Source organism: Thamnophis elegans, chromosome 2 (genome assembly GCF_009769535.1).
Source record: "Thamnophis elegans isolate rThaEle1 chromosome 2, rThaEle1.pri, whole genome shotgun sequence".
NCBI classification, from domain to species: domain Eukaryota; kingdom Metazoa; phylum Chordata; class Lepidosauria; order Squamata; family Colubridae; genus Thamnophis; species Thamnophis elegans.
In genome coordinates this window covers 151,033,779-151,055,878 of record NC_045542.1, presented here as the reverse complement: position 1 = coordinate 151,055,878, position 22,100 = coordinate 151,033,779, and the positions used below count along the sequence as shown (strand labels likewise).

The window sequence follows — 22,100 nt, the reverse complement described above, 5'->3', positions numbered from 1 at the left end:
TTTCCTCTATTTCTTACTCTTTCTTTTCTTTTCCTTTCCTTCCTTCTTTCTTTTTCTTTCTTTCTCCTCTTTTTCTTTCAATCTTTCTTTTCCATCCCCTCTCCCTCTTTCTCCCTCTCCCTTTCTCTCTCCCTCCGTCTCCCCCCACGATCCCATTTCTGACTCACTCTTTCCCTGTAACTTTTCTGCCTCCCAAGGATCACACCCGTAGCTGAAGGGCGGCATTTTACTCCGGAGCTATCCAGTCGGCCAATTCGAGCTCGGGAAGGTGGGGCGTATCACGTGGATATATAGAAAGGATGGGGGAGCTGAGGGGGAGGGAGACTCTTCAGGCACTCGGAGCTGTCGCCCTGCTGGAATAACATCGCTATCCTTCTATCCGTCAGTGCATCAACTTAGCCATGGGGAAGCTGCTTGGACTCTGCGCTGTGGTGCTGGCTTGTATCACCATTGGTAAGAGGGACAATCCGTCGCGGTGCAGAGTTCTCTGGTTTTGCCTATGAAGACCTTATCCGTCACTTCTTTTTTTCTCCTTTTATCACCTTTCCGTTACTTTGTTTGATCAGTTTGTGTGTGTGTGCGCGCCTCTGTCTCTGTCTGTCTCGCTCTCTCTTTTACAGTCAAAACAAGAAGATCAGGTTTAGTAGCAGATCTCTAAGGCATGCACATAAATGAGCACCTCATATAGGGAAAAAGGAATAGAATAGAATAGAATAGAATAGAATAGAATAGAATAGAATAGAATAGAATAGAATAGAATAGAATAGAATAACAGAGTTGGAAGGGACCTTGGAGATCTTCTAGTCCAACCCCCTGCCTAGGCAGGAAACCCTATACTGTTTCAGACAAATGGCTATCCAACATCTTCTTAAAGACTTCCAGTGTTGGGGCATTCACAACTTCTGGAGGCAAGTTATTCCACTGATTAATTGTTCTAACTGTCAGGAAATTTCTCCTCAATTCCAAGTTGCTTCTCTCCTTGTTTAGTTTCCACCCATTGCTTCTTGTCCTGCCCTTCTGTTGTTTTCTCAAAACAGGGAGATGTGTTTCAGCCAGCTTCTCCTTTTGTCACACCTTAAGTTTATTCTTAAGTTTATTCTGTCTCAGTTCCTGAGCTGATCTTAAAAAGATAACATGCCTTTAAATTAATTGCTTACATTTTTCTTAATATATACATTTGGAAAGAACCTTATCTAGCATTGTATACTTTTTTTCTCTGCCCGCTCCATTATCACATATATTTTGAGTGTACTTTTCCCTTCTGTGCGTACTTCTTATTGAGTTGCAAACTGCGTTGCAAATTCAATAAAGCCTGAATCTTGGTTTGTGGGGAGGAGGGGGGATTCAGTATATATATAAGGAAGTGAGAATATCATTGTTTCACATTAAATTGATGTAGTTATTGGTGTCACTCCTAAATAGCAACAATTGGGTATGTCTAGTTTAATGAAAAGGACTACGCGAGACATGATAGCGATGTCCCAATATCTCAGGGGTTGCCACAAAGAAGAGGAAGTCAAGCTATTCTCCAAAGCACCTGAGGGTAGAACAAGAAGCAATGGGTGGAAAATAACCAAGGAGAGGAGCAACTTAGAACTGAGGAGAAATTTCCTGACAGCGGAACAACCTGCCTCCAGAAGTTGTGAATGCCCCAACACTGGACATTTTAAAGAAGATGTGGGATAATCATTTGTCTGAAGTGTTGTTGGGTTTCCTGCCTAGGCAGGGGGTTGGATTAGAAGACCTCCAATGTCCCTTCCAACTCTGCTATTCTATTCTATTATTGTGCAACAGATTCATTGTTCTTTTTAAAAAAATAGGTGAAATTGGAAACAGAACTCAGCCTAAATGTGTTTTCTCCTAGCCAAACACCCATGAAATGTATAAAAGTCAATGAAAGACTTAATTTAGTTTTTTTTAATAAAGGGCCAACTTAAATCCATTAAGGGGGGGGATGTTTTGATACATAGACCCAGACCCCAAGACAGCAAATCAACTTTATAGCAAATGACCTGAGGCTTAAAATAGAACCCTGTGGGTGATCTAGTTGCAAAACCTCACACAGTCTAATTTCAGGCAGGATATTTTATTTGCCTCTCCCCACGGTAGTTTTGCAAATGCTGGCTTTGCCTAATGTGGAAATAACTTCTTGAAAATGATCGGATGATCTTCAGTTGGAGTAACAGTTTCGTAACTTAACAATGTCCAAAACAAGTTTCCTTGCCTGCAGGCTAACAATATCATAAGGAAACAGGTGAGATAATTAAAGAAACCTGTTCATCCTGGGAAAAGATTTGCATCCAGAGCTTTCTTTGGCTGTAGCAACTGTAGAAAAGAAACACCAGTGAAGAAAAGTTGGAGCCATCAAATTTGTTTGGGCGTGGAACTGTATTTTTTTTTACATCCACCAAATGAAAGTGGGGAGTGTACATGGAATCCCAATTCCTCAGGGAATTCCAGTCTATGTAATATACTGCTAGGCTGTGGTCCATTTGGCATGATTAATGTTGGCGAGGGGTCTCTAGCAAATATCTTCTCCAGCTTTCCTGTGGATATGGGTGTGGTCACTCCACCAGCCTTGGAGCTCCATGTGAAGCAACTTGCCATACCCTGTTGGTAAACAACATTCTTCTTACATAAGAAGCCTTATGATCAGGGATTGGTTTGGCTTAAAAGAGGCCCTGTGTCTTTTTGCCTCCTAACACCAGCCATTCCTACTAAAAATTCAGGATACTCCCAGGGGTGGGCTTCCAAAATTTTAGCAAGAGGTTCTCTGCCCAGTTGCTGGATAGGCATGGCCATGGTGGGTGTGGCTTAGTCAGCCTCTTGCACCACGGGGGGCGGGGGCATTTTTGCCCTCCCCGGGCTCTGGAGGCTTTCCTCGAGTCTCTGGGAGGGCAAAAATAGCCTCCCCAGGCTCTGGAGGCCAGAAATGGGCCAAACGTCCGGTAGGCCCATTTTTTTGCCATCCCTGAGTCTCCGCGCACACCCTGAACTAACCAGCATCCAAAACGGGCTATGTGGGGACTCCTAGGAGGTGAAGGGGGGGGAGCCAAGAGTGGGATTTGGGGGTTCTCCAAACTGCACAGAATCTTAGCTAGAGGTTCTCCCGAACCCCTGCGAACCCCCAGCAGCCCACCCCTGGATACCCCCCCCAAACTTTGTCCTAATTATTCTGCTTGGGGGAAAATCTGGGGCCTAGATTATGTCCTAGACATAATTGGACACACCTAAGCCCCCATATAAAGAGAGGCTACTTAAGGCAAATCATTTTCTTCAGTCTGGAATGCATCCTGGATTTTAACATCTGCAGTTTGGGGGTACACACTTTAATCTTTCCACGGGGGTTCTCTTGGAAAGGGTTATGCTTGAGATGGAATTTAAAGATTGACGATACAACAAAAATGTTAATTCGGCCAAAAGGAATGTTCTTTTTTTTTCTTTACGGTGCTACATTGTGCGTGAAAGCGAAGCCTGGTGAAATCTTTCTGGTTTTGTGAACCTTAAACAAGTTGGCAAAAGTGGGATAGGTCCTCCTACCAACTTATCTGAAAATATTGAATTCACTATTAACTCAATAGGGGGCGCAATGGCTCAGTTGTTAAAGACACTGAGCTTGTCAGCTGGAAAATGGATAGCTTGTATTCAAGCCCCAAGTGCTGCATGATGGGGTGAGTTCCCATTAATTTGCCCCAGTTCCAGCTAACCTAGCAGTTCAAAAGCATGCAAATGTGAATAGATAAATAGGTACCACCTCAGTGGGAAGGTAACAGCATTCCATGCACTTCGGGGTATAGTCATGGTGGCCATGTAACCTCAGGAATATATTTGGACAATGGCAGCTTCCTTGGCTAAGAAACAGAGATGGGCATCCCCCTCTGGAGTTGTACACAGCTGGACAGGGGCAACCTTTATCTTTATTAACTCGAAGGAAACTTTATTAAATTAACAGAAGTTGGAAGGGACTTTGTAGGTCATCTAGTCCAACCCCCACGCCCAAGCAGGAGACCCTACACCAGTTCTGAGAAATGGCAGCCCAGTCTCTTCTTGAAAACTTCCAGGGATGAAGGTCCCACAACTTCTGAAGGCAAGCTGTTCTGTTGGTTGATTGCTCTCACTGTCAGAAAATTCCTCCTTATTTCTAGGTTGAATCTCTCCTTGATCAGTTTCCATCCATTATTTCTTGTCTGGCTTTCAGGTGCCTTGGAAAATAGCTTGACCCCCTCTTTTTATGTGGCAGCTCCTCAAATATTGGAACACTGCGATCATGTCTCCCCTGATAAAACAATTTCTACTGGTCTACCAGAACAAGACATTCAAGGTTGATATTTGAGAGGTCACAAAACTAATTAAAGTCAAAGAAGAAAAGGGTCTAGTGGTTAGGTCACCAAGCTAGAAACCAAGAGACCATGAGTTCTAGGCCTGTCTTAGGCATGAAAGCTGGCTGGGTGAGTTTGGGCCAGTGACTCTCTCTCTCTCTCTCTCAGTCCACAATGTCAGTCAGACTTAGGGAACTGGCTTGTCCCCTAAGTTATAAAAAAGGACACAGATCTCAGCACTTGCCAGAATTTCAGTGGCCCAAATACGAATCTTCAAGTTGAACGCAATGAAAACCTGAAACTAGATATTTGATATCCCAATCAGAAATGTTCTCACCACCTATCTTTCGCCACCTGGCAATCTAAATCAAGATCAAATGTTTATGTAATGCAGGGGTGTCAAACTCGATTTCATTGAGGGCCGCATCAGGCTTGTGTTTGACCTCAGGGGGCCGGGATGGGCGTGGCCATGGTGGTCATGGCAGGGGGACATGTTTGTGGTGGGCGTATCACGGGACCAGTGGTGAGATTCAGCTAGTTCACACCACTTCGGGAGAACCGGTTGTTTTCTGAGCAGTTTGTTGAACTGGTTTTTGGAAGAAATCATTAGAGCAGAGAATCGGCTGTTAAATTATTTGAATCCTACCACTGCACAGGACTTGTGTTGGGGGCAGCTGTGGTGGCCAAGTGCTAAGGCAGGACTTCCCTAAGACCCTCCCTCATTCTCATTATAATCTTCCTTCCTTCCTTCCTTTTCTTCTTTTTCCTTCCCTCTTCATTCTCCTTTCTTCCTCCTTCTCCCCTTTCCTTATTTTTCCTTCCTTGCTCTCTTCTCATCTTTCCTTTTTTCCCCTTTGTCTTTCCTCTTTCCCTTTCTCCTTTCCTGTCTCTTCTTGCATTCTCAAATGCCAAAGGGGGGACATTTCTCCTTTTGTTTTGTTCTTAGTTTGTTTTGATAGACCTCTTCCAGAAAAAAACAGAGCCTGGGGGGCGGTCTATGCCCCTCCCTCACTGCACACTGTTTTCAGCCTGGACGGCCTCCTGCAGCCCTCTGCCAGTGAAAACAAAGTGGGGGGGGCTCAGCTCCCCCTGAGCTCCATTTTCCTTAGCAGAGGCACCACGGGCTGGTCCTTTGCTGTTTCGAGGCCGGCCCCACCCCTATTCCTTGAGTTTGAAACCCCTGTTCTAATTCATTTACCATATTTTTCGGAGTATAAGACGGACTTTTTTCTCTCAAAAAAGAGGCTGAAAATCTTGGTGCGTCTTATACACTGAATACAGCATTTTTTTTGCCTTCTGAAACCCCGCCCACTTCACCAAAACGGCCACGCAGAGCCTGTAGGAGGCTTTCAGAGAGCTCCTGAGGACTGGGGAAGGGAGAAATTAGCAAAAAATCGGCCGTTATTTGCTCAATTTTGCCTCCCCCCCCCAACCCTCAGGAGCACTCTATAAGCTTCCTAAAGGTTATCCATGCTCTTTTTTTGCTCCTTTTTGGGGGCCACGCCACCCCCTCGGAGCACTCTACAAGTCTCCTAAGGACTATTCATGCCCTTTTTTGAAAAAAAAAAAACCACAGGGCCGTTTTCGCGAACAACAGGCAGTTTTTGGGAGGTTTGCAGAGTGTAAAAACAGCTGCCCCCGACACAAATCCCGTGCAGTGGTGGGATTCAAATAATTTAACAGCCGATTCTCTGCTGTAATGATTTATTCCAACAATAAACTTCAAAACCTTGGTGCATCTTATATGGTGTGTCTTATACTCCGAAAAATACAGTATATTGGAATTTTTGACATTGCAGGCCATCCAAAGTCACTTGACTTGACACCCTCGAGTTTGACACCCCTGATCCAAGGGTGGATTCCGGCAGGCACTACTGCTGGTTCGCTCACATGCGTGCGTATGTGCTTTGCACGCACATGCACAGTGCAATAAAAATTGTTCTGCACGTGCGCAGAAGCAAAAAACAAGAGAACTGGTTCAGGGGCGTGGCAGGCCTGAGTCACTGCCAGTTCCAGCAACCTAGGCTGCCAAACCATTACCGGTTCGATCTGAGCCAGTCTGAACTGGTAAGAACCCACCACTGCCCTGTTCTAATGCTAAGAAAGGTTAAGAGGCAACACTCTTCTGTGCAGGATGTACTGAGGTGAGGTTCCTCTTCCCTTGATAAGGATTGTAGTTTCTTCATGTCCACTGGTAAGAGAAGTGGCATTATGGTATTATTTACTGTGTAATCACTGGATGGGGAAGCATTCACCTTGCCCCTTTTTTAACCTGAAGCCAGAGTTACTTAGAAAGTTGGCCATTCCCGTTCTCCTCCAGCGATTCCGAGGGAAATCATTATTTTCAACCATTCAAGTAGAAACTGTGAAAACAGCAAATTGTTTCCATTCACTGGTGATGAGAAACAGGTGGGAAGCAGGCAAAATTTAGATGCCACCGCCCCTGAGCCATGAATGATTGTTCCAGACCTGTGAGATATGAATAACAGGGAAATCAATCAAAGTCTACTTTGTTCTCCTACCATTGTTCTGTGGGGGAAAACCAAAATACATTTTGCTAAACCATAAGACTGTCACTCTTTTCTTCCTTCAGTATAAACAGGAGCAAACTTTTCCACCAGGTCTCAACTGAAATGCACCAATACAGGCAGTCCTCGACTTACGACCACGGTCATAACTTTTCTTGCTGCATTTGTTAAGTAAATCACTGCAGCTGTTAAATTAATAGCACAGTTGTTAAATGAAACTAGTTTCTACATGGACTTTGCTTGTCAGAAGAATGACCCCGGGACATGTTACCATCATAAGTCTGAGTCCATTGCCAAGCATCGGAATTTTGATCATGTGACTATGGGGATGCAAAAAATGATCATAAATCTCTTTTTTCAGTGCCGTTGTAACTCTGAAAGGGTCACTAAATGAACTCTTGCAAGTCGAGGGACCACTGTATAGAACATGTGTTGCTAACATAACAACTGCAGCAATTTACTTAACTGTGGCAAGGAAGGTCACAAAATGGGGCAAAACTCACTTCATCACTGTCGCACTCAGCAACAGAAGTTTTGGCCTCAATTGTGGTCATAAGCCAAGGACTCCCTATATTTTAATTCTTTTTATTTTTAAGTATTTTATATTTTTGTTTTTTATAAAAATGTAAAATCAATGCGTGAACAGTGTGGCACCTGGACGCCATACATTCAAATACAAATGAAACTGCTCAGATTAAACATAATTATCACATTCAATCAATTAACGTATATTTTAGCCATCTCTGCTAGGTTTGTTACTTTTAATGTCCATTCTTGAATAGTAGGCAAATCTTCCTTCTTCCAGGATTGCGCCACCAGCAGTCTTGCTGCGGTTATTAAATGCAAAATCAGGTTAGTCTCTATAACTGTACAATCAGTAATTATACCTAACAAAAAGACTCACTCTTAATAGCCCCCCCCCCCCCCAATTTGTCAGTGGGCCATTAAGGCCTGGGCCAGTCTATTCTACATAACGAAGATCTACAGGCAGAGCCATAATAGGAATCCCAAAGCCCTTTGGGATCACCACCTTGCAAGGCTCAACCAAATTTGGACTAAAAACTACAGCCTACAGGGTCCCCCCTGTATGGCCCCATGAGAGGCCAACCAGAGTGCATTTCTTGCCCAGGAGCAGGAGGGCCCAACAGAGGGCATAAAACCCAGGGACTCTCAGCAAAATGGCTCTCTTTTTTTCTTCTTCAACATCTTCGAGGCAAGCATCCCCTTTTCCCCCAGGACCTCAAACCATGTGATCCTGTCCATTAAAACCTTCTTTCCAAGCAATTTCCATAAATCCAGTGTCCTTTTCCCCACTTGGAACTGAACCCAGAAGGACATTTCTTCCAATACTGCCTGAAAGAAAAGGAGAAGAAGAGAAGGAGAGAGAAAAAAGGGGGGAGGGAGGGAGGGAGAGAGAGAGAGAAAGAGAGAGAAGCAACTCAAAACAACAACAGAAAAATGAATCATCCACATCATTCCTTGCCTGCTTCATTACCTTAATTGCTATGGTTTAAAAGAAAGAGAGGAAAAAGGAAAATTATTTTAACTCTTCTATGGATTTACCCAACCAAACCACTCCTAGTTCCCACAGGAATGCCAACAATGCTCTTGAAAATCTTTTACACCTCTGAGAAGAAGTTTCATAAGTTGCATTTTTTTCTCCCACACATACACAACTTCTCCAGCCCGTTTTTCACTTCACAAAGCAACACTGCTTGCTTGCTTTCATAAACTTTCATAAGTGTGTTCGCACCACACCTGATTACTTGTTGTCACTAACAAGTTTTAAAACCCCATCATAGAGTTGAGTGAATGTCTTTTCCACAAATTCGGCAAAGCTGTATGTTTACTGATGATTCAGACACATAAAATCCTATCCAACCTTTTTTTTTTTTCTCCTTGGCTCCTCACTGTGTGATTCTTTTGCTCCCATTTAATGAAATGTATTGGTTCAGTCCTTCCTATTAGACACAGCCACACCCTGCTCTTCAACATTTTTTTAAAAATTAGCTTCACTCTTGTAGTAAACGGAAATAGGCAAGTCAAAGCAGACCATCTTACATGGATCAGAAGGTGTAATCAGAGGATTACAAGAAGCCACATATCTAATCCTGTAGAGATGAACTGCTAGATGTCAGGATTTCAAGTAACACCCCCAACCAAAGACGACTCCGAAGCTTGAGTTTCCTCAAAGCTCCATTTTATTAGAGATGTCATATTGGCACATCTGGGAAAACCCGAATCTGAAATTTTCCTGGTTTTTCCCCACCCAAATGAAAGTTCACGTCCCTGCCCAGCACCCTCATGATCCAATCAGGCACCATCCAAAACTGGAGATGCCTCCCAGTTACATCATCGCAGCTGCAGGGAAAGATGACCTTGATTCTCTGAGAAAAGAATGTTATTATGACTATATATCTCCCCTACTCCATGTAATCCCCCCTCCCATTTCCCCACAGCATTAAATGTGGCAGGCCTGAAGGCCCAATGCAAAAGCTGGCTCCCAGGCCTGACACTAGAATAGTTATTTTGTCTCCCAAGGGAAGGCTGGGAATTGTAGTTCTCAGAGGTGGGGTTATCTTGGGATGTTCCTTCGGCTAATTCTTTCCAAAACTACTGTTACCAGGATCCATTGAGGAAAGCCTGATGGTTGAACTTGAAGTTTTATGAAGTCTTGACATAAATAGTATCTACATCAGGAAACAGAAAAGGCTAAGAAAGTCATACAGGTAGTCCTCAACTTACCACAGTTCACTTAGTGACCATTCAAATTTACAAGGGCCCAGAAAATAGTGACCTATGACCATTTTTCACATCAGCTGATTTACGTTCAGATTCTTGACCACTGACTCATATTTATGGCAGTCCAAGAGGTCATTTTGCGGCCTCCTGACCTGCAAAGTCAATGGAGAACCCAGGTTCACTTAACAACCATGTTACTCATTTAACAACAGCAGTGATTCAATTAATACATGTGGCAAGAAAAGTCGCAAAATGGGACACTTAACAAATTTTTCACTTAACGACATAATCGTGGTCATAAATTGAGGACTACCTGTATTTGCCGTAAAAAAAACAAAAAAAAACAGGAGATTAGGACATGTTTGTTATGGCTTTTGGGAGGAAGATACAATCATGGAAGTACAGGTGATCCTCGACCTATGATGACAATTGAACCCAGAATTTCTGTTCCTAGGCAAATCTGTTGTTAAGTGAGTTGTGCCCCATTTTACGACCTTTGCGCCAGAGTTGCTAAACGAATCACTGTAGTTTTTAAGTAAATCACGTGGTTGTTAAGCCAACCTGGTTTCCTCCCTTGACTTTGCTTGTCAGAAACCGAGTAGGAAAGTTACAAATGGTGATCATGTGACTCCAAAATAGTGCAACAGTCATAAATACAGGCCAGTTGCCAAGCACCCGAATTTTGATCGCATGATATTGCGGCAGTTGTAAGTGCAAAAACCGGTCATAAGTCACTTTTTTCAGTGGCGTTGTAACTTCAAATGGCCATGCAATGAATAGTTGTAACTTGAGGACTACCTGAATTGAGTTTTTGTACACCAGGGGTGTTAAACCTGCATCATCATGGCGGTGTCAAATGACGTACCGTGACTTTTTTCCCCTTCGCTAAACCAGCCGTGGCCAGCGCATGATGCCTCTCGCCCATGGGACATGAATTTGACACCCCTGTTGTAGACCCTTTGATGGACACATTTCAGTGGGTATACTGATTTTTATATGTAGATGGGTGGTGGCTTTTTTCAGATTGAAAAATAATATATGTGACCTATGTTGTTACAGAATTAATAATATGAAGCTATTCTTCAAAACCATCTTCATCCTTAGATTAATGGCCTAGATCAGGGATCTCCAAACTTGGCAACTTTTAAAAGTTGTGGACTTCAACCCCCAGAATTCCTCTGGCTGGGGAATTCTGGGAGTTGAAGTTCACAGGTCTTAAAAGTTGCCAAGTTTGGAGACCCCTGCCCTAGATGGATTGAACTAATTAAATAATTTAGAGGACATCCCACTCCAAGGGACTTTGAACAGCCTATATTGTAAAAGCAAGAATGCAAAATAAAAAAAAAATAGATCCTAGACATCTAGAAGATAGAAGGCTAGCCAACATTGGTTGGTTCACACCACAATGTACAACAATATATCAGGGGCTGCCACAAAGAAGAGGGAGTCAAGCTATTCTCCAAAGAGGATAGGACAAGAAGCAATGGCTGGAAATTCCTCAAGGAGAGAAGCAACCTAGGAGAGATCTCCTGACAGTTAGAACCATTAATCAGTGGAATGTCTTGCCTCCAGAAGTTGTGAATGCCCCAACACTGGAAGTTTTTAAGAAGAGACTGGATAACCATTTGTCTGAAATGGTATAGGGTTTCCTGCCTGAGCAGGGGGTTGGACTAGAAGACCTCCAAGGTCCTCCCAACCCTGTTATTCTAATATGTGAGCTACAGACATGCAACAGTTACAATTTGAACTCAGGAAAATATTTTGAAGTGCCCTTGGTAACACAGGTCTTTAACATCCCAAAGGAACTGTCCCCTCTGTTAAGTTTCACGCTACTGCAGATAGGTGTGGTGTCTGCTCTCTTTTGTGGAATCTGCTCTCTTTTGCATTTGGAGACTGAATCCAAAGCACTGCACAGTTGTAAGGATAAGCATAGTTTTAGTCTTGATAATGGGGTGTTGTTTTCATATAAAATTGTGCAAATCCACGCAAAAAAGCTTGCGGGTTGACGTATTATATGAACTCATAACATGGGTTAAATTAGTCATCAGGATAAGCTGTATAATAGGAACCCAGCCCCTGCAGACCTGTTTTTTCAGCTGTGCAATTATGACACTGCAGAATCGTCTTCAAGATCAACTCTGCACCCAATGAAGTAATTAAAAATTTGTTTTTTTAGCACGTAGGATCATGAAGTTGGATAGAACTGCCTAGCACCACTCAACTCCTAGAGCAGAATCAGACCAGCAACCCGGCAATTATTTCCTAAACTCTAGTCTAGAGCAAAAGATTTCAAATCTTCTTTCGTCTATGATGTCTGGAACATGGCTGGCATCTTGATCTACCCCTTCCCTCTCCCAGGGGTGGGCTGCTACGGGTTCACTTAGGTTCGGGAGAACCCGTAGCTAACGTTATGGCCAGTTTGGACAACCTTCAAATCCCACCCCTGGTTGGCCCCGCCCATTCCACCTCAACCCTCCCACCCTCTCCGCCCCTCCCAGGAGTCTCCACACGGCCTGTTTTGGATGCGAGGTAAGTGCAAGGCCGGCACGGAGACTCGGGGAGGGGGAAAAACAGACCTCCCAGAAGTTTCAGAAGTCCAGAGCCTGGGGAAGATGAAAATCCTCCCCCCTCCCCGGCTTCCATGGTGCAGGAGGCTGACTAGGCCACGCCCACCATGGCCACGCCCACCCAGCAACCAGGCAGAGAACCCGTTGCTGAAATTTTTGTAGCCTACCCCTGTCCTCCACCCCCATAGTTCGTTGGCAAGCTGAGAAGAGATAATAGTTGCGACAGTAAAAGTGTCTTTTGAAGCTTGACAGACAGAAGATTGGAAGAACAAAGAAGAGCGAAAACTAGAAAATGGCTGAAAGGTATAAACCAGTGGTTCTCAACCTATGGGTCGGGACCCCTTTGGGGGTCGAACGACCCTTTCACAGGGGTTGCCTAACACCATCGGAAAACACATATTTTCGATGGTCTTAGGAACCGAGACACCAATTTTATGGTTGGGGGTCACCACAACATGAGGAACTGTATTAAAGGGTTGTGGCATTGGAAAGGTTGAGAACCACTGGCATAGAGGGATAACAGTATTTTTTGGTAAATTTTTTTTGGTATTTATTGTACATTTATAGGCCGCCCTTTTCCCTGAGGGGACTCAGGGCGGCTTACAATAAAAGGGGAAGGGGAGTGTAGGACAAATACAAAAAGAAATGTGAACAAAGATAAATTAAACAGTAAAACACAACATTCACTCAACATTCGGGAGGGGCGAAAGTAAAACTTATCCCCAGGCCTGACGGGCTAGCCAGATCTTGAGGGCTGTGCGGAAGGCCTGGACGGTGGTGAGGGTACGGATCTCCACGGGGAGATTATTCCATAGCGTCGGAGCCGCAACAGAGAAGGCTCTCCTCCAAGTAGTCGCCAGTCGGCACTGACTGGCGGATGGAATACGGAGGAGGCCAACTCTATGCGATCTGATGGGATGCAGGGAGGTAATTGGCAGAAGGCGGTCTCTCAAATAGCCAGATCCACTACCATGGAGTGGTACAGTACAGTACAGATCATTTTATTTTCTTTCCTCCCTCTTTCATTCCTTTCCTTTCATTTTTCTTCTTTCCTTCTCTTCTCTTTTATTCTTTTCTTTCTTCCATCTTGCAACCCCAATTCGTATTCTGTAGCTTGTTGGTTGGGACATTCCCCAACGAAAACACAGATCCAGCAGGATGTGGAGGAAGTCCTTTTGCACACCCATTTCCTCTTCGAGGGGAAAATTGGGGGGGGGGAGGGAAAGAGTGTGTGATCAGTGTGATCACTGTTACAGACTTCTCCTGGGGACCAGAAGTGACCTGTATGCTTCCCCAACTACAAGCCAGCCTCCTCAGCTGATTCTTTCCTCAGAAGGAACAAACAAACCATTTTAATTTTCCTAGTACAAAAAAAGGGTGACTCAAGGTGCTACTTATTTTTTTTTTCCTGAAAACAGAAAAAAAAAGTGGTGTGACCAACTCGCGTTCTCTTCTTCCTCCCATCTCATCTTTCAATCTGAGGATGCCACACAGAGATGAACAACAAGCAGCCTGAGCAAGCAGGAAACATAGTTTTCAGGGGCCTTGGGAAGTTTGTTTTCCTCAAAAAGCTGTGGTTTGCAGCAGGGTTATTTTTTGTTCCTGTTTTTCCAAATTTTGCTCCGGCAACGCTTGACGGGCTCCAAAAAAAACCCCTTCTGCTCTGTTTGCTTTGCTCCAAGAGAGAACAAACCTCATGTGTGATTCTTGCTGTAAATGTACTTTAGGCATTTGTCTGTCTTCTATTAAGGCCAGTGAAGATTTGGGATTTTAGCATTCTTAATTTGGAGGGCAGATTTTCTTGGCAGTACAGCAAAAATGGCAGGCAAACTTGGATGGTGGGTTGCATTCTGCAAAATATATAAACTGGGAGGAATAAAACCAGTAGGTTTTTATCCTTTTTTTTTCCAACAGCAAATATTATGAAAGAATCCGAGGGAGATGATATGTGGTTATAGCTGAAGAAAGAATGATTATAGGACCCAAAGGTGCTTTTTCAAAAGGCAACTGGGCTTCCTTTGTTTTTCCTGAAGAAGCTTTTTGGATGAGAAGCGAAATGTAGTCAAGGAAGAACAAAGGAAGTCCAGTTGCCTTTGAAAAAAGCACCTTTGGGACAACTATGAACTGGATGATTGAGAATCTCTGTAGACATTTAACGATTACAGGAAGAAAAATGTTGCAGTATTAGGACTTAATTTCTCGTTCATTTTCTATATAAGCATAGACAAATGCAAAATAAAACAAATAAGGAAGAAAGCAGTTAAAACTGTGAAAAAGATAGGATAATACCACTATTATTCCAAAAACATAGACAAAAATCCCAGCGTAATAAACTCCAAGCAGATGTAATTTTAGATAGTTAAATATAAATACATTTATAGCTGCTATTAAAAAGATCAAAACACACTTCTTTAAGCTCTTTCTTTCTTTTCTATTTTCTTCCTCACTTTATTATTTTTCCTCATTATCTTTGTTTCCCTTCTAATACTGGTATTGTTTTTAAGCTTCAAAATGCCTTCATCTGTTAAAAAATAAATAAACTTCAAGCAGCAGAATGTTAAAGAGGCATTTATATCATAATGTGTGTGTGTTGGCAGGCCTGAAGGCCCAATGCAAAAGATGCCTTCCATGTGATTGCGTGGGGATCAGGGGGTTGGAAGAAAGGTTCTTTAGTGCTGATTGTGTTGCAAAATGCCATTAAAATTGGCAGGAGATATTGTTGGCCCAGACTTGTTAACGGTCTTTCCAGGCAGCGGGGTTCAGAGGAAGATAGAACTGTGGATCAGGCCAGCAGTATAAAACTCCCATGCTTAAAAACAGTGAATCACAAAAAACCTAGTTCTATTGTTGTCTAATTGTCTAATTGTTAAGTAGCAGAAGTTTCCCCGAGCCACTGAGATGCCAAAGGGAGTGAGATTCAAGAGGAGGCTTGCAAAAAGTCTCAGCTTTTGTTTATGGTCATAGCAAAAGTTGGGTGACAAAATTATATCCAAAACACACAAACAAAATGCATGCAAGCAATAGCCACACTTCTGCAGGAGTGGCTCAGAGTATTGTATACATTTTACACAGATGGAAACAAAGTTTACCCAATCAGAGACAAAGGTTCCTTACCAACATAATCTTTAAAGCATTTCTTTAGGTCTCTGTCGATCTAATCTATTGAGGCAGCTTCCCTTTGGCCAAATTGTTTATTCGGCTGAATGCTTTCATGAATTATGAGGCATGAAAACTCCCTTTTCTGGTTCCTTTATCTATGGGAGTTGCTATTCCTGGGTAACAATTTCTTCTATATTTTTAAGAAAATGCCTAGCTTTGAAGCCAAGAATAGAAGCGAGACACAGCAGTGAGATGACAAACTTTGCACTAATACCAACCAGTATTAAGGTTACAATTTACTAAGCTAGAATTAGTTCCTAACAACTAATTTCTGACAGTATACAACAGTATAAGCAGAAGCCAATAACAAAGCTTAAACCCTATTAAATTATTTCCAGCAGTATCAAATATTGGTTTAATCAGTAACAATTATATAGTAGCATAAGCAATTCACAATAAAAGCAAGTAGCCAATATTGATGCATATACTCCTTCAGATTCCTAGAATCACAGGGCTGGAAAGAATCTTAGAGGTCTTCTAGTCCAACCCCTTGCCCAAGGCAGATGACCTTATAGCAGCCTGGGCAAATGGCTGTCCAATCTTTCCTTGAAAACTTCCAGAGATAGAGCTCCCACGATTCGGGGAAGTAAGCTATTTCATTGATTCGCAATAGCACTTAGACTTATATACCACTTCGCAATGCTTTACAGCCCTCTCTAAGTGGTTTTACAGAGTCAGCATACAGCCGCCAACAATCCGGGTCCTCATTTTACCCACCTCGGAAGGATGGAAGGCTGAGTCAACCTTGAGCCTGGTGAGATTCAAACTGCCAAATTGCAGTCAGCCGGCAGTCAGCAGAAGTAGCCTGCAGTACTGCATTCTAACCACTGCGCCACCGCAGCACTAATTGTGGATTAATTGCTCTCACTGTCAGGAAATTCCTCCTTATTTCCAGATCTCTCTTTAACTGAGAGCCATTGCTTCTTCTCCTGCCCTCTAGTGCTTTGGAGAATGTCAATCCACTCTTCTCTACGACAGCCCCTCAAGTACTGGAAGATTATTCTCATGTTCCTCCCCAGCCTCCATCCCTTCTCTTCTATAATCTAGACACACCTATCTCCCTTAACTGTTCACATTCATCACCCCCTAAGCCCCTTATCATCTTTGTTGCACTTGTCCGAATGGGTATAAGGCTGTGATGGTGAACTCATGGCACGCATGCCACAGGTGACACCCGGAGCTCTCTCTGCGGGCATGCAAGCCGTCGCCCCAGCTCAGCTCCACCACACATGTGTGCACACCTCCCACTAGCCAGCTGATTTTTGGGTCTCTACCACACATGCATGAGGGGAGAGAGTGGGTGTGTGTGCAGCGCCCCTAACCTGCCCCATGGCCGTTTTTGGTCCTAGGAGGCTGCAGGGAGGCCTGCTGGGCCCAAAACAGGTCACGTGTGCAGGGGGCAGGGGTGGGTTCCTGCCAGTTCTAAGCTCTTCTATAGAAGAGGTTCTACAAATCTACAGTGCCGTTTAGAACCGGTTCCAGCTCCCTTCTCCCACCTGTCCGCACATCATCAAGATGAAGAGCGAGAGGAGGAATTCTGGGAGTTGAAGTCCACAAGTCTTAAAGCTGTCAAGTTTGAACACCCCTGGGTTATTTTTTTCTAAAGGGTTAGGGGTGCAAAGGTCTTGTAACTTGACAGCTTTAAGACTTGCGTGCTTCAAATGCCAGAGTTTTTGAGCCAACATTTTGGTTGCTAAGCAAGAGTGTTGTTAAGTGAGTTTCCCCACATTTTACAAATTGGCCACACCCACCCAGTCACATGACTGCCAAGCCACTCCCACAAAGCAGGCCACACCTACAGAAGAGGTTCTAAAAATTTTGAAACCCACCACTGGCAGGAAGTGGTGTGTGCAGAGGGGGGGTGTTGCAGGCACATTGCATTATGAGTGTAGGCATGCACTTTCAGCACACAACAACAAGAAGGTTAGCCATCACTGGTATAGGGTTTCCTGCCTGAGAGAAAGCAAAAGGATTGGACTAGAAGACCTCCAAGGTCCCTTCCAACCAACTTATTATGTTATTAATCTGCTTCTCTCTGCACTCTTTGACAGAAATTTCTAGGAGCCCAGAAATTCTATAGCCTCGTTATGCTTGTGGTAAGATGGCCATTCAAAAATGAATTTCATGGGCACATTTGCAAATTTAAAATGGCTATTATTTTAAACTGAAGCTCGGTATCTCTCGTCTTCTTGTCTATATTTTGATTTGCCTGCTCTTCTGGAGCTGCTAACTGGGTGGGCCACAAAACCCTCTTCTTAGGGTTTTCAGCTGAACTCACAACAAAACAAACTTCTAATTAAAAGGATTTGATTTGATTTGATTTGATCATATCCAACCACCCTGGTACTTGGATTCTTCAGTAGCATCTGGTTATAGATGTGCTCACAAAATATGCTGACTCACTTAACAATTGAATTGCGTTTTAGCCCAATTGGGTGAAGCCATTCTGTGTGGCCTCTGTGCTCTGCCAACTCTGAAAACGTGAGTTGAGGGGAACACAATAAGACAAAAATATATCAAGTTCAGTTTCAAGTCAGTTCAATTCTGACCAGCTCAAGGTTGATTCAGCCTTCCATCCTTCCAAGGTCAGCAAAATGAGAACCCAGATTGTTGGGGGCCATATGCTGACTGTAAACCTCTGCAACTATGAAGCAGTATATAAGTTTAAGTGTGATTGCTATTATCCCCCAAAAAATGTTGTCTGCCCGTAGTCCCAAAGGTGCTTTTTCAGGAGGTAACTGGGCTTCCTTCTTTTTCTTTTGAAGACGTTTCACTTCTCATCCAAGAAGCTTCTTCAGCTCTGACTAGGATAGTGAGGAATGGAAGGATTTCTATTCCTTGCAGACAGCTGGTCATTTGCATCCTTTTTGAGGCTCATTGAAGCACTTGGAGATTTATCTGTGTCCTCAGGGTTACCTGAGTGGTTCTCCTGGTTCCTGTAGTCTGCAATTTTTCCTCTGGAAATCCATTCCTACTCCCACACTATTTAAAGAGGGTTCATCCCAAATTGTATAGTTAAAAACCTGAGGACACAGATAAACTCCAAGTGCTTCAACAACCCTCTAAAAGCATGCAAATGACCAGCTGTCTGCAAGGAATATAAATCCTTCCATTCCCTCACCATCCTGTCAGAGTTGAAGAAGCTTCTTGGATGAGAAGCGAAACATCTTCAAAAGTAAAACAAGAAAGTCCAGTTGCTCCTGAAAAAGCACCTTTGGCCCAACCCTGACCCGGATGACTGTAGCTGTTAAACTGAGGGTAATTACCAACTTATCAGGTTATTAACAAGGGGGTAATTTGGAATATCCTGAGGGTAATGATGTAATGTAATAGCTTGTTTGTGAGTCAAGGATCTAGTTTATTATGGCTGCCAAGATAGTGGTGTAAAACAACCAAGTCTAAGCTTTTTAGTGGGGATAATGGCATTACCTGAGCCTAAGGAAAGGGATAATCAAACAGTTTAAGAATCACTGCTGTGATTTCATCATAGATACATAACGTCTACATCTATCTCCTTAATTTGCCTTTTCGTGAACGTGCAATTATGTGTCAACCTTGACATGTGTCAAACAACCAAAAGTTCTAGCTCTACTTGATTGTAAGGTTCCATTAATGATTCGTGCATGCCTGAAACTACATCTCTCTCCCCCACCTCATTTTACAGGCCTCCACATGTCGTGTTTTTGCCCTCCCTGGCCTCCAGAAGCACTCTGCAGTGCTCCGCATGTCCTGTTTTCACCAAAAACAAGCCCATTTTCACCAACAACACACCCATTTTGGCCCGCACAGTGCTTCTGGGGGCCAGGGAGGGTGAAAACGTGATGCATGGAAGGCTTGGGAGCCCAAAACCAGGCTCGTTTTTGGCAAAAACAGACGTGCGGAGGACCGCAGAGTGCTTCTGGAGGCCAGGGAGGGCAAAAACATGACACGCGAAGGATTTGGGAGGCCCCAAACCCCCATATTCAGTCCTTAAGATGCACCTAAATTTTCAGCCACTTTTTGTGCAGAGGGAAGGTGCACTTTATACTCTGAAAAATACGGTATGTCTGACTTTAAGGCATGGTGCTCATCTCCATTTCTTGGCTGAGGGAACCACGGTTGTCCAAAGACAATTTCTGTGGTCATGTGGCCAGCATGCTTATACGCCAAAGGTTCGCAGAATGCCGAAGTGGTACCTATTAATCTACTCGCGCATAGGCAGGCAGGAGCACAATTCTAGCCTTAATTATTATTATTATTTTAATTAGGGTGGCATCAAAGGTAGGCGCAGTATTGTGAATTCCAGCTTGAGTTGATTACATCCCTCCTTTTTAAAATAAATTTTTTTAAAAAAACTTTTCCTTTGCATTTTAGGATCTGCTCTTCAATGTCTGAAATGTTCATTCACTATTTTTGGTATACCCTGTCACACTTCAACTGTCACCTGTGAGAGTGGAGAAGTTTGTGCTGTCATCAAGGGAGCTGCTGGTAAGGATTTTCTTTCTTTCCTTTTCTTTTTTATTTCCTTCCTGTCTTCACCTCGGCTGTTTACCCTAGGAACTTTATCAAGCATAATTTTGTTTCTTGGAATAATATTCTGAATAGGTCCTCCTATAGTAGAACCTATATGTAGTTATGTAGTTATGCAGTTATATGTAGTTATATGTAGTTAACTATAGGTAGTTGTGGAATAAACAACCCTTGGTGCAGTGGTAAAATTCAAACATTTTTACTACTGGTTCTGTTGGCATGGCTTGGTGGGTGTGGTGTGGCTTGATGGGCGTGGCTTGGTGGGCGTGGCAGGGGAAGGATACTGCAAAATCTCCATTCCCTCCCCACTCTGGGGCCAGCCAGAGGTGATATTTGCTGCTTCTCCAAACTACTCAAAATTTCCACTACCGGTTCTCCAGAACCTGTCAGAACCTGCTGGATTTCACTCCTGCTTATGCTTTTGGAGAACTATTCAGGGACTCAAGTCTAGTTCCCCAGTTGACCCCTCCTCCCCGCCTACCTATGAGTTTGGAACAGTGAGTGAGATGTGTAGTCTGTAACGTTGATATATCAAACGATCAATCAACTTAGCTCTGCGTTTTTCCCTATGTGTTCCCAACAATGCAACAACAGGGTATTGTATAGGTGGCAGGGAACGTTATCCATCCATACCTCTCACCCTATGTCTCTTTCTTTTGATGTTCCACCTAGCTGGTAAAAATTTCATCACAAGGAAGAATTGCGTCGCACAGGATAAATGCGGCAAGAACGATACCGAGAGCTATGTGGGCGTCAGTTATGTCACCACCTACAAGTGTTGTGATGGCGATTTCTGCAATTCGGGGGCCACCTTGCCCTCTGCTCACATCTCTCTGCCCATGCTTCTGGTCATCGGAGGCACCTGGCTCCTTCGCTTCCTCTAATCCTTTTTTCAGAAAGGAGAGAAAACGCCAACGCTGGAAGATGCCAAAGATTAAGCCTGCGATCCTCCTACTTGTTTTACCTGAAAGTAACATCCATTGAACTCCAGTCATGTAAAGGATTGTACTTTTATCCTATCAAGCACTGTATTAATTAGACACTTTCCTTTTTATTCAAAAATGCATCTGTGGCTTAATGAAGGCATATCCTCTATTTTAGAGCATGTGAATGAAGCTTTAGGAGTTGAAGCTGCCTTAATCTTTCTCCTCCTCCTGCTCCACCCCTTCTTTTTCCATTATCTCCTACCTTTTCCATTCTTTTTCCACTTAATTTCATCCTCTGTAAGCTTATCTTTAAAACAGGGTTGGAAAACTAGTGTCAGACCAACTACAAGTCCAATAGTCCCATCTAGAATTCTGGTACCCATCTCCCTTAGGCCCCTTTTAAGCTTCTTCACCGCTTGAGATTTTACACTGCCTTCCTCCTCCTGTACTAAAAACTTCCGCCTAACCTGCTTTGTATAATTTTTTTTTACTTTCTCAGCCCACATGCTCAGTGTTGTGTTTCCTCTCCAATTATCTCATTTCATAGGGTTTCTCCCAACTATGATCATCAATTCGTGCCTTTTTCCTCTTGTTCTGCCAACATTTCTCCTGATGACAGTGTCATGTCTATGAGGGAGATAAGGCAACGGAGGATAAGTCCCCTCAATGCAATTCCTCCGCTCCCCCCCCCCCCCACACTTCCATCCCATGCCGCATTCCCTTAAAGAAATACGATCTGTGGCATCCCTAGGCAGATATTTGGTAGCTGAGCCACAGCAGAGAGATAGAGAGGGAGAAAGAGGGAGGGAGAGAGAGAGAAGGCTTCTGAGGCAACCATCTCACTGGCTGGCTGGTGAAAATATGCCAAGAGCTGCTATTTTGGGCTGACCCCTGAGCTAGTTATGCTTTAAAGGCCGCACACATAACATTCTGCAGAGGAGGGGCTGTGTTGCCTGCTCTTGCACACACACCCTTCAGGCCGGAGAGTTGGATTTAACCCTATAGATGCCGACATTTCAGCCTTTGTCCCCAAAATCTGCAGGCAGGTTTCTTGCATCTGTACGCAGGGGTGGGATTGAAAATTTTTAGCAACCAGTTCTCTGCTGGTTGCTGGGTGGGTGTGGGTGTGGCCATGGGGGCGTCGCCTACTCGAGGCTTCCCTCGAGCCTCCGGAATGGAAAAATGGCCTCCCCGGGATCCGGAGACCTTCCCAAGGCTGGAAACAGGCCCGTTTCCAGACTTCCGCAACTTCCTGGAGGCCCGTTTTTCACCCTCCCAGAGCCTCTGCGCCAGCCCCGCACTTACCTGGCATGATGAATGGGCTGTGTGGAGACTCCTGGTAGAGGAGTG

At 43.8% G+C, this 22,100-nt stretch overlaps 1 protein-coding gene across 1 annotated transcript; it reads left to right on the top strand.

Annotated features, from left to right (window-relative positions):
• The first annotated feature begins 300 nt into the window (after positions 1-300).
• LOC116504828 (sperm acrosome membrane-associated protein 4-like) lies at positions 301-21,823 on the top strand. The gene is made up of 3 exons (XM_032212042.1): positions 301-453; positions 19,669-19,782; positions 20,497-21,823. Exons 1-3 carry the CDS (start codon positions 402-404, stop codon positions 20,706-20,708), a joined length of 378 nt encoding a protein of 125 aa, XP_032067933.1. The 5' UTR covers positions 301-401; the 3' UTR covers positions 20,709-21,823.
• The last annotated feature ends 277 nt before the right edge of the window (positions 21,824-22,100 follow it).